The sequence below is a fragment of the Mastigoproctus giganteus genome, chromosome 9 (genome assembly GCF_048544385.1).
Source record: "Mastigoproctus giganteus isolate SK-2022 chromosome 9, ASM4854438v1, whole genome shotgun sequence".
In the NCBI taxonomy this organism is placed as follows: domain Eukaryota; kingdom Metazoa; phylum Arthropoda; class Arachnida; order Uropygi; family Thelyphonidae; genus Mastigoproctus; species Mastigoproctus giganteus.
The window spans coordinates 17,166,577-17,181,320 of NC_143583.1; the positions used below are offsets into that span (position 1 = coordinate 17,166,577).

Sequence of the window (14,744 nt, forward strand, 5' to 3'; positions counted from 1 at the left end):
AATGTCGGATACGGATGAGGAAGGAATGCACGTGCGATAATAGCTTACTCTACAAACTTCGGCAATGGTAAATTCGATAACTAGTTGCAGGAAGATTAACTTGGGCGTAGTAGACTGAACTCACAATGAGATATAGAACAAAGCTGATAGTTCGAATCTAATGGGAAAAGTATTAATCGATAATTTAATTTTAATCATCAGTTAATGGTTTTTCAGGATTTTATTTCTCCTGAAAGCGTTCTTGAAATCAAAAATAAACCAAAAACTTGCGTTTAAAAATCTGTCTGTAGAAAAAGATAACCAATTGTTTTGAAATATCTAAATCTGAAAGCATGAAAGACAAGGATTTTTTTTTTTTTTTTTTTTTTTGTCCGTAGATCACTCTTTCAAGCAACACCCTGAAATCTATGGTAGATTCATTTCATCTCTGTCAGGTAGTAGAGTAGTGGGTTTTCTTTGGCCGTCAACAGATGTTTTATATCTATAAATTCATTGTAGTAGGGGAAATCATGGAGGCAATGATTAAGGGTGGAATTCAGGATCATTTAGATAGAAATGGAATTATGAAGGATACAGATCATGGTTTTGTAAATGAAAAATCTTGGTTAACAAATCTTATACAAAGCTGGTAAAAATAGCTATTTTGACAAGGCCACTCATGAGCTGGACTTAGGGAATAATTTCGACATTGTTTATTTAGATTTGAGCAAAGCATTTGACTCAGTCCCACATGAGCGGTTACTTTATAAGCTGGAACAGGTTGAAATCACAGGGAAAATCCTTAGATGGATAGCAGGGTGGCTTCAGGGCAGGAGGCAGAGGGTTGTGAAAATGGTTATTCCTCATATTGGGTTGGGTTGACGTAAGAAGTGGGGTTTCCCAAGGATCAATATTAGGACCATTGTGTCTGATTTTCATAAATGACATAGATGAAGGGACAGAGGGCGTGATGTCTACATTTGCCGATGATGTAAAGATTGGTAGAGTAGTTAATGATCGCCGCCAAGCAGAGCTTCTTCAGAGTAACCTAGATATACTTCCGGGATGGTCATAAAAGTGGCAGCTATGCTTTAATCCAGCAAAATGCAAGGTCTTACACCTGGGAACAGCAACCCCAAAATAACTTATACACTTGGCGAGGTCGAACTACAGTCAATAATAGAAGAAAGGGACTTGGGAGTTACGATACGCTCAGACATGAAGTTCTCCGAGCATTTTAGGCTGGTTGCAAGGAGGGCACATGGTGTCTTCTCGATGATTTATCGAACAATCGCTAGTAGAGATAAGAACGTCATAATCCCATTATATAATGGTTATTGTTAGACCACACTTGGAATACTGTGTTCATGTATAGAGACTGCACCTAAAGAAAGACATCGAGTTTCTTGAAAGGGTGCAAAGGGTGTCCATATGAGGGAAGACTACGAATATGTTGGTTGCAGAGCTTGGAAAATAGGCACCTTAGAGGAGACTTGATTGAGGTGTTTAAGGCTCTGAAAGGCATACGTAAAATGAATGAGGACGAAACTTTCACGGTTATAAATGATTCTAGAACTAGGAGCCATAAATTGAAGTTACGGGGGAGATGTTTAGTCTGGATTGCAGGAAATTTTATTTTAGCCAGCGAGTTATAAATTACTCGAATAAGTTGGTGGGTGGTTGTGGCTGACAGCTTGGGGAAACTGAAAGATCAACTAGACAGTTACCTACTCCCGGAGAGAAATGCATAGGTTGTCTATTTCCTTTTCTTTCATTAATTATTTATTTTACTTTTTTTTTTTTTTTTTTGGCTGGTGTTTCTTTGCATCATATGGCCATTACTAATACTCCCGAACCTTGGTCTGACTCAGTCCTAGTAACTAAAGCAATTGCAGATGGAATGCAAGTGACGTAGCCACGCTTTTGCCACAAACGGTCCCCTTACTGTGATATGGTTAATAAACAAATTGTCGCCCAAAAAAAAAAAAAAAAAATCCCCCCCTCGTTTTTAAAGTGGGGTTAACAAGACCAAAGAGTAAAAGTTGTGAAAATATTATTTCTTATTAAAATAATTTCTAATACTACATAAATTACAATTTAATATAATCGTTGCACTATAAATTCTAATCATAATATTATCTCATCTATCAATTAATGTTATAAAATGCCCTTTTAATTAGATAGACAGCACTAAGTTCACTAGAATAGTGGATTACTGAGATAAAGCAGTATAGAAGGTACAGTCACACACGAACAGAGTAATTATCAACTGCAAGATTAATTAAACTCCAGTTTCTACGGGGAATGCGCTTCTTTTGTGTGAGATCGGCGAGCTGAACTAAGAATCACAATATAGCAGGCATTGAAATTGCTGTAGACCTGGGATCCCTACCTGGATAAAGAAAACGTATTAATAAAAGGATCGCTGGCTCTGCAAATAGCAAGTTAATCAAACCTTAAAAGGAAAGAGCCAATTTGCCTATAAGAGTGCCCAAAATAAACTTCAGTTTGGTCAGGTGGACCACTGCAACTATAGAGTTGATGTAAAGTGAGTTATCCCTTGAGTATTGCTTCCAAAATATGAATTATTAAAGATTAAATTCAACATCTGCTGGACTAGAAATATCCACTGACAGAAAAAAAGGCCCACTAGTTGGAAAAGCGTGCTGAAATAACTTGGTCAAGAAGTCTTTCTGTTGTGCTAATGTCTAATGTACTTATTACCTGATCTGTCTATAATTAAGCTATAGATAGAAACGCCGGATAGAATTAATATAAATATTTTTATACACTGAATTGCTACTTTATTACGTATTAAATCTTTGTTAACTGAAGAGCAAACCTTCACCTAATTCTGTCCACAACAGAAAATCCATACCAAGGTTTAAAAGATAATACTAATTCACTAAGTTTAATGGATTACTGAGAAAAAGCAATTATAGTCATCATTTATCAGATACATCCGCCTAATGACCAGTAAGTCCTTGTTTAGCCCTCAGAATTGCCTACATTCGTTGTGGTTCACATGTAGCAGCCTACGTATCTGCTCATTTGACTCAGCTACTTCAGTCAGTTGTTGCAAATTAGATAGTTGTGGATCTACGCTCTGAAGAGCAAGTTCTACCTCATTCCACAAATTCTGGGACTATAGAGACAAATTCTGCACTTGGCTGAATTCACTTTCGCCCTCCTGTAACCAATTTTTGCATTGTGACAGGGGCCATTTTCCTGGTGGAAGAACCCAATCGTAGATGGATGCATTGTAGCCATTAAAGAATGCGCCTGGTCGGAAATGGCCTTTATGGCATCCAAATGTTGCTCCTCTGGTATTAAGGGGACCAATGTGCACCAGAAAATCATTATGTATCCTCACACCATTGCATCGCCATCACCAGCCTTTAATGTTTACACATGGTAGGATGGGTGCATGGATTCCTATTGATTCCATCATGTTCTGGTCCACCCTCTGCGTGAAACAGCAGGAACCTGGATTCGGGAGAATTAATTTTGCACTTTTTTCCAATGCTTCAAGGTTCAGTTTTGATGTTCCTGAGCCAACTCTAATCGTACCTTCTTTACTTTTGCTGACATAACTATGTTCGGGTGTCGCGATACACCATCCGTGACAAGGTACGACGACTTGCATGTTCTGAAATGCATTTGGTTACCACTGTTCTACTGAGTTGTTATTTGACTGATTGTAGTTTTTCTATCACTATGCAGAAGTCTTGTTAGATTCCGTTGACCTTTCACGTCAACTTTCCGAGCTGGATGTTGCTGGTTACCGCACAATTCTTGATACACCCAACACCCAATCATAAACGAAAACGCCAGCAGGGCTTTAGTTTCTGAGATATTGAAATTGGGCCTGTCTGCTATGCCACATTCAAATTCAATTTGCCATTCTCGTACTAAATTGCAGTATCTCTACAGATCTGTCCACTTCTTTTATATTGCATGGTACATGACCCTGTTATTGAAGAGCACTCAGTTTCATGAAAGAGTAGGTGCATTTAATAATCTTGCCATTCAGTGTATATATATATTAAAATATAGCGTGAAGTGGCGTTTGGAACCTGATCATGCATGATTTGTCTAGCTGAATTATTAACGTCCTTATCTGACTGCTTTTTATTTAAATCCTTTGAGTCTGACTGATCGAAGTTTGAAATGCCAACTATGGTTCCCTAGCAACGTAAGAATTTTGTGTTAATCTTCTCTACGACTGATATTCAGAAAGCGTGTCTACTGTGTATTGAGTAAGACTGTGGTATAATAACCTACAAAGACAGAGAAAACGAAATATGTTTAAGAAAAGAAAGCTTTTGGTCAATAAGAGAATTATTAACACAACAAAAAATACAAAGGAAATGATTCTCTCGGCATGCCTATTGGAATCTTCTCTTTTTGGTATACGAGTATTTATCTTTGATATTCAGCTTCTTAAAATCAATTTATGAATAAAAACCGTTACTAATAGAATTACAACATTGACATACTATAATTCTCTTAGTATTACATAAATTTGATTTCGCTAAGCTGCAAGTTCATGTTTTATCCCCTTTATCAAACAGACGCAAAAACGTTTTTTCTGGTCGTTTGATTGAGGAGTACCAGTTATTTCGAAATGCACATTAAAATTTCACAAAGATTAATATTGAAGTCTACAATTGCTCTCAAAAGCAGTATCATTCTCTTTCGCAATCGAAAATAACTTGAAAAGAAATAGAAGGTTAAATTATATAATACAAAGTCAATATTAAAATACTGAGATATTCTTGCAAAAACAAGAAGGTATTCTTTTTACTTGATATTCCCAAGAAGAAGACACTTAATCTGACAGTTTATTATCTGAATTCCTGATATATTTTGTATTCTGTTATTTGTTTTTATTTCTGAAAGTTTGAAGTATCTTACGCTGGGGTGAATAAACTGGGATTATGGTGTCTTAATATCCAACAGTTGATAGTATATTATTTCGAAATGCAGCCATCTGGAATGCAGCCAACTGAAAAAGCTATTACGCCAAGCCTCAAAGAGACTAAAAAAGCAGGAGGAGGAGGAGGAGATGTCTATATATTAGATGGTGTTAAGAAAGTATTTTCCTTTAACACTTTAGAAACCGGTTGAAAGAAAAAAAAAATCTCAAACCTTTTCCGATTATGATTGCTCCATCCTTGAGGCTCTATGAATTTCTAATTAATATATTCGGTACAACGAAGTGAATAAATTCTCATTAGGATTTTTCATTTCTCTAGAGCTGTTACCAAATATACAAATGTTTATCCATTCTATAATCTCTGTCTTGAACTCACTATCAGAGATGATTAGGTCTTGGGTTTCCAATCAGTGAAGCCAGTAGCGATATCTCTTATTAGATCAAACTTTGTACAATAGCATGGTATTGTGCCTACAAAGAAAGATTAGAAGGGTGCATGAAGTCGAGCAAATGGAATGAAGTTTTATTTAATAAAATTAATTCAGAAAAAAAGGGTGGTTCCAGCAGCGATTCTTAAGAGATCCCTTACTTATAATTTTGTTCCACTCTAAATGACCGTTTATAACAGCTCTCTGCTTTCTCTGATCTTCAACCGTCCCTCAGTCCACTTTGCCCATCTCAATATCTTGAAAGCAATCTCAAAGCACTCCAGTTTGTACAGCAATCCCCTAAGTGGGAGAGTGTCAAATTATTCAACTAAAGTCTATACAAAATGAAAATTGTTTCTTACATCCAACTCCTATGTGATGACGGCATATTATTTTATCAGGTTGGTCAATCAGAATATAAAAATTACAACATCATTGAAAGTTGTAACAGAGATTGGTAGACAACCATTAATCTAACGCCTATGAGGAGAAGTTGATATATTTTCAGAATTATCATACTTTTCCAGAATCTGTATTGATACATTCTATCGCAGACTGAAAATTCAGTACAAACACCTGCCTATTTTGAAATGACGTTGAAAAAACAGATGAAAAGGGTGGGATCATAAAAACTGGTATCATCGAAAGGCAAAAATTTGCAGCAATATTTTGTATCACAGCTGATTGCAGAAAATTGCTTCTGATCATCAGTTCTAAAAAAGATAGTCGCTGCATAAACTGTTTTTGAGTTTCTGATTGAAAGAGTTGGGTGTATATCCTATTCAGGGAAGCGCCACGTTTGAATGAACACAATATCTATTACCTAGATGATAACCATTCAATCGGTTACATTACGTAAACTAGTGTTCAAATCTATTATACGAACTACATAACGGTTCCAATGTATTATCACAAATTCTAACAGCGCCTTCAAAAACAACTGATAACTCCAGAAATTTAAAAGAAGCAATTGGTAGCTAGATTCCATCCAAATAAACTGCTTTTACCATCTGCCTCTTTCCTACCTTTTTAATAAAATCGTTGGGCCAAATATCGAGTCTTTCCGCATGGGTGAAATTGAGGATGAAAATATCTTTAATCTTTTACGTGCAATTTTATTAAAGTCCATCGAGTTTATCTTTGAAAGACTTCTAATAAGACTAAATTTACTGCGAATTGAAGGAGCAATCGGTCGTGGTGAATGGCTTGTCCATGAAGTCTGGCTACCGCGTGACCACTAAAGCTAATGGACCACGCACAAATATCAAAAGCGCTTATTTCGCGAAGTATTTACACTTTTCAAGAACCCTCCCTGTAGGGGTTGCTGTATTATAAATCAGCAGTAGCACATAAAATGGGGTAAAAATAACGGCGACTGAAGTAGAAATTCTTGTCTGCAAATTTGGTACGAAGTTGGGCAGAAGTTTGCCGGAGTAAAGTGCCTGACACGAACTAGATACGATACTAATTGTTAATTAGCGCTTTTCGATGTGCGATGACCTTTGCCTTACGCTGCAGAAACACACGAAGGGTGTGCATAATGATATTGTATTGGCGGTCTCCATCACGGAACATTGGCTCATCTGGCGCCATTGAAGCTGTCACTGATAATGTCGGATTGGATGTCACATCTTCGAGACTCCAAATGTTCATACAGGGCGATTATCTGCCGGCTGACAAGTGTCGGATACAGTTCATTTCCAGATCCCCGCGCTGTTAGTTGCAATAAAGGGGGAGTTCCCGTTAATAAATACAATCCTTCCTCTGATACCATCTCGTTACCAAAAATCCATAATTTCTGTTCGTTTACATACTTTAAAAAAAATCAGACAAACTTAAGTGTTCGTGAGTTCTAAGAATTTTTTCTCTGGAAGGTTGACTGCGAAATGTCAGGTTTATTTTTCTTAAGCCAAAGAAGGTATTAACCACAACTGGTCAATGTGTAACCCAGCCGGGACGTTTTTCCCTCTGCACCCGTCATTATTTTAAATATCAGTTTCTGACATCCGACTCAGTTTTGTTCGAGAATAAGTCAAAGTTGGTCGAAAAATATTTTAAGGATTCTCCTTTTCTTTTTCAAACTTTACATTATTCATTAAGAATCGCATCATCTATTCGACGGCTCATAATCATCCATCATTCTCAGGTGAAGGCAAAACAGCACAACAGAGAGCGATGACATTAAACGGATATGACTTTTCTTTCAAGAATAAAAAAGGAAAAAAAGGATATCCATTTGCAGATTTCTTAAAGAAAGCATACGTTTTAAAAGGAAGTTGTTTTTAGGCTTCAACGATCTCCATTTGCAGGGAATAGCGAAGGAGATTTGTTGTATGTTTTCAACTCTGCAGTCTAGAACGTCATTTTATGTATCTAACTAGCATAATTGACTTCTATGATAATACGTATTCGTTTATATCGATGCACCTCAAATAACTTGCAATTATTTTTTTTTCTTTTTGATCTTTTCTTCTCAATCTGTATACAGATTAAGTCATTTTACTCACTCCCATCTCAGTTCTGTCTTAATCCTACCTTGTACTGTATATACGTTCCAATGAGTTTATATTTCATAATTTTGGTTACCAAAAAAGAGAAAAATTAGATCTTTAATTCCTGGCTAATTTCCAGGTGGTGACTGGGCAAATATCGAATCATTTTGTACAAAATTGATTGAAAAATAATGCTTATAGATGCAGAAAATACTCTCAGTACAATAGTGAAAGACAAACTCACGAGTATGACTTAGAAATGAGGTAGACAGTTCCTAAAAGCCTAATTAATTAATAAAAACTAAAATAATGGGATGATCAGTTGCCCCAGGAAATTTTTTTTATCTAATTTCTCAATAACTATGGTGCTAAACATTGGTTAGTAACATTATGACTAAAAATAACAACAGAAGGCCAGTGCATTCCGTGTATGTTAAATATTCAGTGAGTCTTTTGAAAATTCGCTGAATATTTGAAAATTTAGTGAAAGTGTGCGCTGTCCCAAGCATATATATTTACATTCTTGCCGAAAAGAGTATGGTACCTATCAAATGAATTAGACGAATTGTTTCTTCTTCTTCTGCTTATCTACTGACGATATGACTAATATTGCACAAACATTCATCTTTTATTCAATACTAAACATCGGCATCTCAGTTGGTTAATGTACTATGAGCCTTTTTGAAATATTCAACCGGCGGTAAATGGAAAGCCAAGATGCATCCCTTCGTCGTTACCATAAAGAAAAATAGCGTTTATTAAAACCGCAACTGTATTTTATAAGCCTAAAGGGTAATTAAGTCGCCAGTCACTGTGATATTCTCAAAACAAGGATGAATCAAGCAATTATTCGATGTATTTTGATATACCACGAGAACCCTAGCATTCCCTCACTTTTCGATGATATCATTGAATGTACAGATTTGCACAGCATCTGTTAATTCTACCGATGATAAAATATGAGACGTCTATAGGAATTGGGGGAGGAATCCCTTTGGGATTTCAGATCTCTTCGAATGCTGACCGAGAATATGATATCAATTTTAATCGTGTCTTTAAAATCACGCTCTTTTCGTAGCTGATATCCATCAATAAATAAAGTATTCTAACACTTTATATACGATGATAAATACCTTGATGGTTTCATTATAAAATGATTTATAATATTTAACGCCAATTAGCGAAGAATTTTCCATACGGAATCTCTCCACTAGTCATTTAGGATATCTGAATAAAGAAAAGATGCTATGTTTACAAAACTGAAGGTTGGGTTGAATCTCTTAATTCCCGTTCAATACTAATGCGGTCATGGACCCTTTGATAGAAGTAACAATGGAGAGAATAACAGCAGTAGAAAATATTTATCTTTAAAATTTCTCTTTTTGGTGTTTAAGGAAGATAATCATTTATGCAATTTTTCCGGCCTGAGAGCAAAGTTCTATGAATTCTGGAAATACCTTTGAACGAGTAAAATTCATCTGAATTGGGAATATTCCATTTTTTCTATGAGTATAGATATTCTACGAGTTCTATTAATTGTTCTTTCTTAAGGGCAGCAATTCTACGAGATCTGTTGTGGTGCCATTTGCATGAAGAGTACGTAAATTATAATAATCAAAGTTTTCTACGAATATGAATTACAGTGGTAATTCATATTCGTAGTAATAAGAGTCAGGTAATGACAGCTATAAAAATTGTACAATTATCTATGAACGTCAAGTGCAGGGTCGGCTGTACCGCGATGGTACAGCCCACTCCTAAATGCATCATTCAACAAGCTGCGTGGTACATTCTTTAAGTAAGCGTGAAAACCAAAAACTTCGCAAATGAGAAATGCTACTTACCCCAGGGTTGTTCGTTCGTCGCTGGAACCTGCTCGCGTGCACCGGCAACTAAAATCATCCAGAGACTGCTAAGAATTTCGTAGGCCCTTATGCTTAATGCCATTGGATACACCGTTCACTAAAAGACCGAACTCAGGTGAACACCGCGTAATGACCCATCCACAGCCAGTAGCTGAATCACTTGATGTAGCTCACAGACCGATTTTTATGGAACAAACAAACTCTTCCAGCGACACTTCACTTCCAAAGTAACAAAGGGAGGGACTGGGAAAGGGGGTCGTTGTTTAGAAACTACCCCCCCAAACTGGAAGCTCTGCAATCGTTTAACCACTGTGAAAAGCGAAGCTGTTCCTTTAGCCCACAACTCGCTCTGACTCGACTTTGCTGTGTTCTCAATCCGAAGCGCCTGCCACTTGCCGCTCCTCCCTATCGATCTCGGAACTTCCCCTCGCCGCCGCAAGAGGGCACGTCGCACGAAGACAACCACACTCGTAAAGCTGTGAGTCTCGACGAGGTGTACAACTACAATTCTATGTAAACGGCTCGGATTATCATTAGGATGTTGCCAATGATCGTTGGAAAGAAAGTGAGCGAGAGGACATCCTGCTTCTTGCGAGGGATTGTTGCTTTTTTGGCGAGAGGGGAGTGCGTAGCGGGACAGCAGAAGCACGGTCTAGAGAAATGTATCCCGCTTGTTTTGCTTGCAGTTTCATGCGGAATTCTTATTTAAAATGACAACCATTTAAAACAAACAATTTCTCTTCTCTTTCCCTTTTCGTTATACTGTTATGTAAATTCCAGACAGGTGTGCTTTATCTACCGTAAGATGCCATGGGTTGGATAAGTGAATTTCATTCTTAAGGGTGAGCTAAATGTTACAAGAAACGTGATATAGATGAAGGGGAATTTAGAGTTCTCTTTTCTGTCAAATGCTCCTTTTTTTTTTTCTTTTATATAATTGAGGACCTTATCTTTTAGATGCATTTTATATGAGACTGCCGAAATAGATTCAAATGAGTCGCTTTTAAAATGCGCATACGTTCAGATTACTAGTCATGTGTATGGACGCGTGTGACGTTTGTTACTGGAAGAAATTAATTGCTTGCAAACACCGGTGAAAAGGAAACTTGTATTTCGGAAATTTATTTCGGTTTTGTTTACGCGGCTGTATAAGACAAAGAAGTAGCCAAAATACTGTATTTGCATATCATGCCGATTATGTATTGGTATTTCTGAATGTCTCTGTAACCTGGAACCTCTCTCTGAGTGTCTAGAATCTCAAGGTGAAGGAAACAGGTAACCTTAAATTCTTGAGGTAGAATTTAGACTTTATGTTCGTAGAATATGGTAGACGCTTGAGTAGGTTCGAATTCTACCAATCCGCAATATTTCCATGTTTTTTCCAATGTAATTAGACGAAGATCCATTATGATCCAGTGCCTACTCTGGAACTGAATCTGGACTTTAACATCTATCTCCTTACTGTTTAACTACTTTTTATAGATTTGCCTTCCTGTTTGGATGCTCTTTACTTGACTCTCTACCGTTTTCAACACTCTGCCAAACAAAGTGTGAAAATCTGTTCCCAAACGGTCTACTGGATTTCGACAAAAGTTCACTTAGATTCTCCTTGAATTCCCGGACCTTCTCCTGACAGTTTTTTTGAGCTGCACTTTGAGTATCTTCTGACTAGAGCGACACATTAATAGTGTTTGTAATTACATACTGTTGTCTATATTTAATAACACGAGACCTAACTCTACTAACCTACACCATTCTAAAGACTTCACAGTAAGATTCTAGACCTCTCAGAATTTTACAAAATCCACTGGGCTGTTTTGAATTTTCCGCTGGACTTGTCTATTTTTTCTGGCTTTGTATAGGAATACCAGAATTTTTTTTCAATTTCCAGGTGTATAGTCCCATACATGTAGTCCCAATCTTGTAGTCATAGTCACAGATAGCCACAATCTTGACTAACTCTCTCTCTCTTTGACCTTGAAATTTTAGCAACAAGAAAGAATGATCGAAAGTGTATGCAAATCAGCGGGGGGATAAGTTTCCCCTAGATAAACAACTGATTAAAATACACGGGACTAATCGAGCTGAAGATTTGCCTCCTTATGGACGGGTATTTGAGAGCAGCCTTCCAGGTGATTGCTGACTGCTGGTAGCAAAGAGGTCAGAAAAATTGGGAAGAACTTTAGGAGACCAACACGCACTACACCCATTTTACGAAGATCTGTGTCCTGACAGCGAACCGTGGCTGAGCTGCAGAAATATCATCAGATCGATACTTTTTTTACATTACACTGAACCATTCATTTCTGTAGACAGTACTATGAATGAATTTTCTTACGGTGATATTTTAGACAATTCTCCACCTCTTGAACTGATGTAATTTTACAGGGAAGGACCGTACAAGTTTTAGCAGGACAATGCACCCTGTAAAAAAGCAAAGTGAGATGACCTTGTTTAGAATAGAACAACGTGCTACACAAGAATGGCTAGATCGGATCTGTAATCTTAACCCTACTGAGCATATGTTTTAGTTAGTTAAGTTTGGTGATGTTCCAATACGTTTCATAACATAGTGTATGCCTTTATCCCTTTTTATACCAGCTGTACCCCCCCCCACACTTTAAGCCTCTAGCTTGACCCTCACTTTATAGCGCTTCCCTCTTCCTATCTGTTCCTTTGTCCACCAGTATAACTATGGTATCATAGGAAGTTATCCTGGGATACCATATTAGCAATAAATCTATCACTGCAGCAAAACTGCAACAATAGTCATTACTCATCTAATACCGTCAACTGAGTTAAGGAAGACCACGGGAGCTTATATTAATACAAAGACGTAGGGAGTTGCATAGTAGTGATTTTAAGGAAAAACTGCAATGCACCCAAAGAAACATCATAGTACACGGTGCACATTGTCGACGCCTCTCGCACAACCCAAAATAACTAGTACCTGGAACGTTAGAAAGTTGAATTCTCGAGAGAGGAATCAAAGTACACAGTTTGCCGATCTAATGGCTACGTGTGGGTGCCAGGATAACGTTATTTACCAGAATATGCCGCCCCAATTGTGAGTTCGTAATTCGCGTGGCTTAGAATGAACCATTGATCGCTCCAGGAACTATGGAGGAACCATGCAGTACATTAACATGATGGACAATTCGACATTTGGCTGTGGCAGCAGAATGAGCAACGCCGTTTTCTGTTTCTGCATGATAATGCTCAGTACCATACTGCACAGCCTGTAGCGACTTGGTTTGAAGGAATGGGTGTGACGAATCTTCATTGACCTGTCCAGTGTCCTAAAGTTAATCCCACCGAACATCTCTGGTATGAACTGCAACGAACTGGAAGTATTGTATACTGTGTCAATTTAAATTTACTTTTTAAAGTATAAATATAACTTATATATGCATCACCATTGGATAAAATACAAGAAACTTTGCCTTAATACAGGACATAGCGACCTTGTCTACTATGGTATCATAGGAAATTAATGACACACTACACATGATACAACATGAATTCCACCAGTAGCTGGAAGGTCACGTTCAATTATCGATCGCTGTTGTTATAATACTAATCAGTTATAATGCCATTGAAGAAACGAATATAAGTTTTATGGAAAACATGGTGGAGGAAACAATTCTCATTGCTTTCCCCCCATGTTCATTATTCAATGCATAATATCAATCTGAGCATACTCACAGTCAGAGATCATAATACACCTTAATTGCATATCATAGCTTATTATTCGCATATTAGCTAGATGTGTGCTTCTATAACAACATTTATGGCACCATTACACATTCTATCTATTTTATTAAAATCTAATTCAGATGCAAAAAGAAATTTCCACCTGTTAAGATAACTCTATAAATAAACTGAAAAAATAAGGTAATGTAACAGGTGATAATGTCCAGGCTATATTTTGAATTGGCTGATTTAAAGTGTATTACGTGATACTTTTGGCGATGAAGGGAATTTTATTCGACCAATTCCTCCTAGAGCACATGATAAAGCTAAGGAAATAAACTTAATTAATTAACACTTACTTACAGTAGAACAAATTGCTTTTAGAATAAATTGTAACCAAGGGATGCTGGATAATAAAGAATAAATAAAGAAAATTAACGAAAGTTGCGAACAGGTTCGCAATAGAAACTTCAGGCGAATTTCATCGGAAAGAGTTGATCGGTTTTCACGCCACACCACAGCGAGCAGATGTTTTTCAATTTCGCAAAATTTCCCCGAAATGAATAATGCATGCAGGTACTAAGGTAAATTGCGAGTACTTGAACTCGGGAATAAGGACCAATTCAATCATGTTAGTATATTGTTTGTGTTGCCGAGGTGAAATGGCTACAAACAGCATAAAGAATTCTACAATTTTCCATTCCATTTCATGTACAAATTTACTTAATTTAATAAAACATTGCCTCTATTGTATTGGGTTCGTTTTATCTAATAGATATAATCAGCAATGACGTCACTGGATCATTTTAATCTACGGTTTACGTCATCGATTATCACCATCCAATATACAAAATTTTACAAATATATATATATATGTATATAGCGTGAGCCTTCATTTTAATTCCCAATTTTTTTTATAAAAACTTATATCAAAGTTATTTTTATTTATTTCTATCTAAGTATTAAATGCTATTTAGCAATTAAAGAAAAATTGACTTACACACCTTTGTTTCTCTTATCTATATTCGGTTTGTATCTAATGGATGAAAAAAGCAATAGGCTTCTGCCTGTGACGTCACTGGATGATTTTAATCTATTGTGTACGTCATTTATTATCTCCAGGTATCATGCAAAAATTTACAAATATTAAAAAAACTCTTTATAACAAATTTAATTCACTAGTTTTTTATAAAAAAAACAATAGAAATGAAATTAAGGTTCACTTTGTTTATGCTTACCTATGTTTTAAATATTAATCAATAATTAAACAAAAATTTACTCACATAACTTTCTCTCTTATTTTTTTTTAATTTCTTTAGTTTAACAAATCGCAAAAATTTCAGAAATT

General features: G+C 36.5%; 1 protein-coding gene across 3 annotated transcripts in view; it reads right to left on the minus strand.

Annotated features, from left to right (window-relative positions):
• The window catches only part of LOC150080059 (protein turtle-like), an 886,305-nt gene that overhangs the window by 363,619 nt on the left and 507,942 nt on the right, over positions 1-14,744 (minus strand). The window contains exon 1 of one of the 3 annotated variants that reach the window (XM_090381138.1): positions 9,683-10,056. The exons of the other annotated variants lie outside the window; for them this stretch is intronic. Coding sequence (XP_090237264.1) covers positions 9,683-9,785 — 103 coding nt within the window. The 5' untranslated portion in view covers positions 9,786-10,056. Of the gene's footprint in view, positions 1-9,682; positions 10,057-14,744 lie in introns of those variants that run through there. 3 annotated transcript variants of the gene reach the window in all.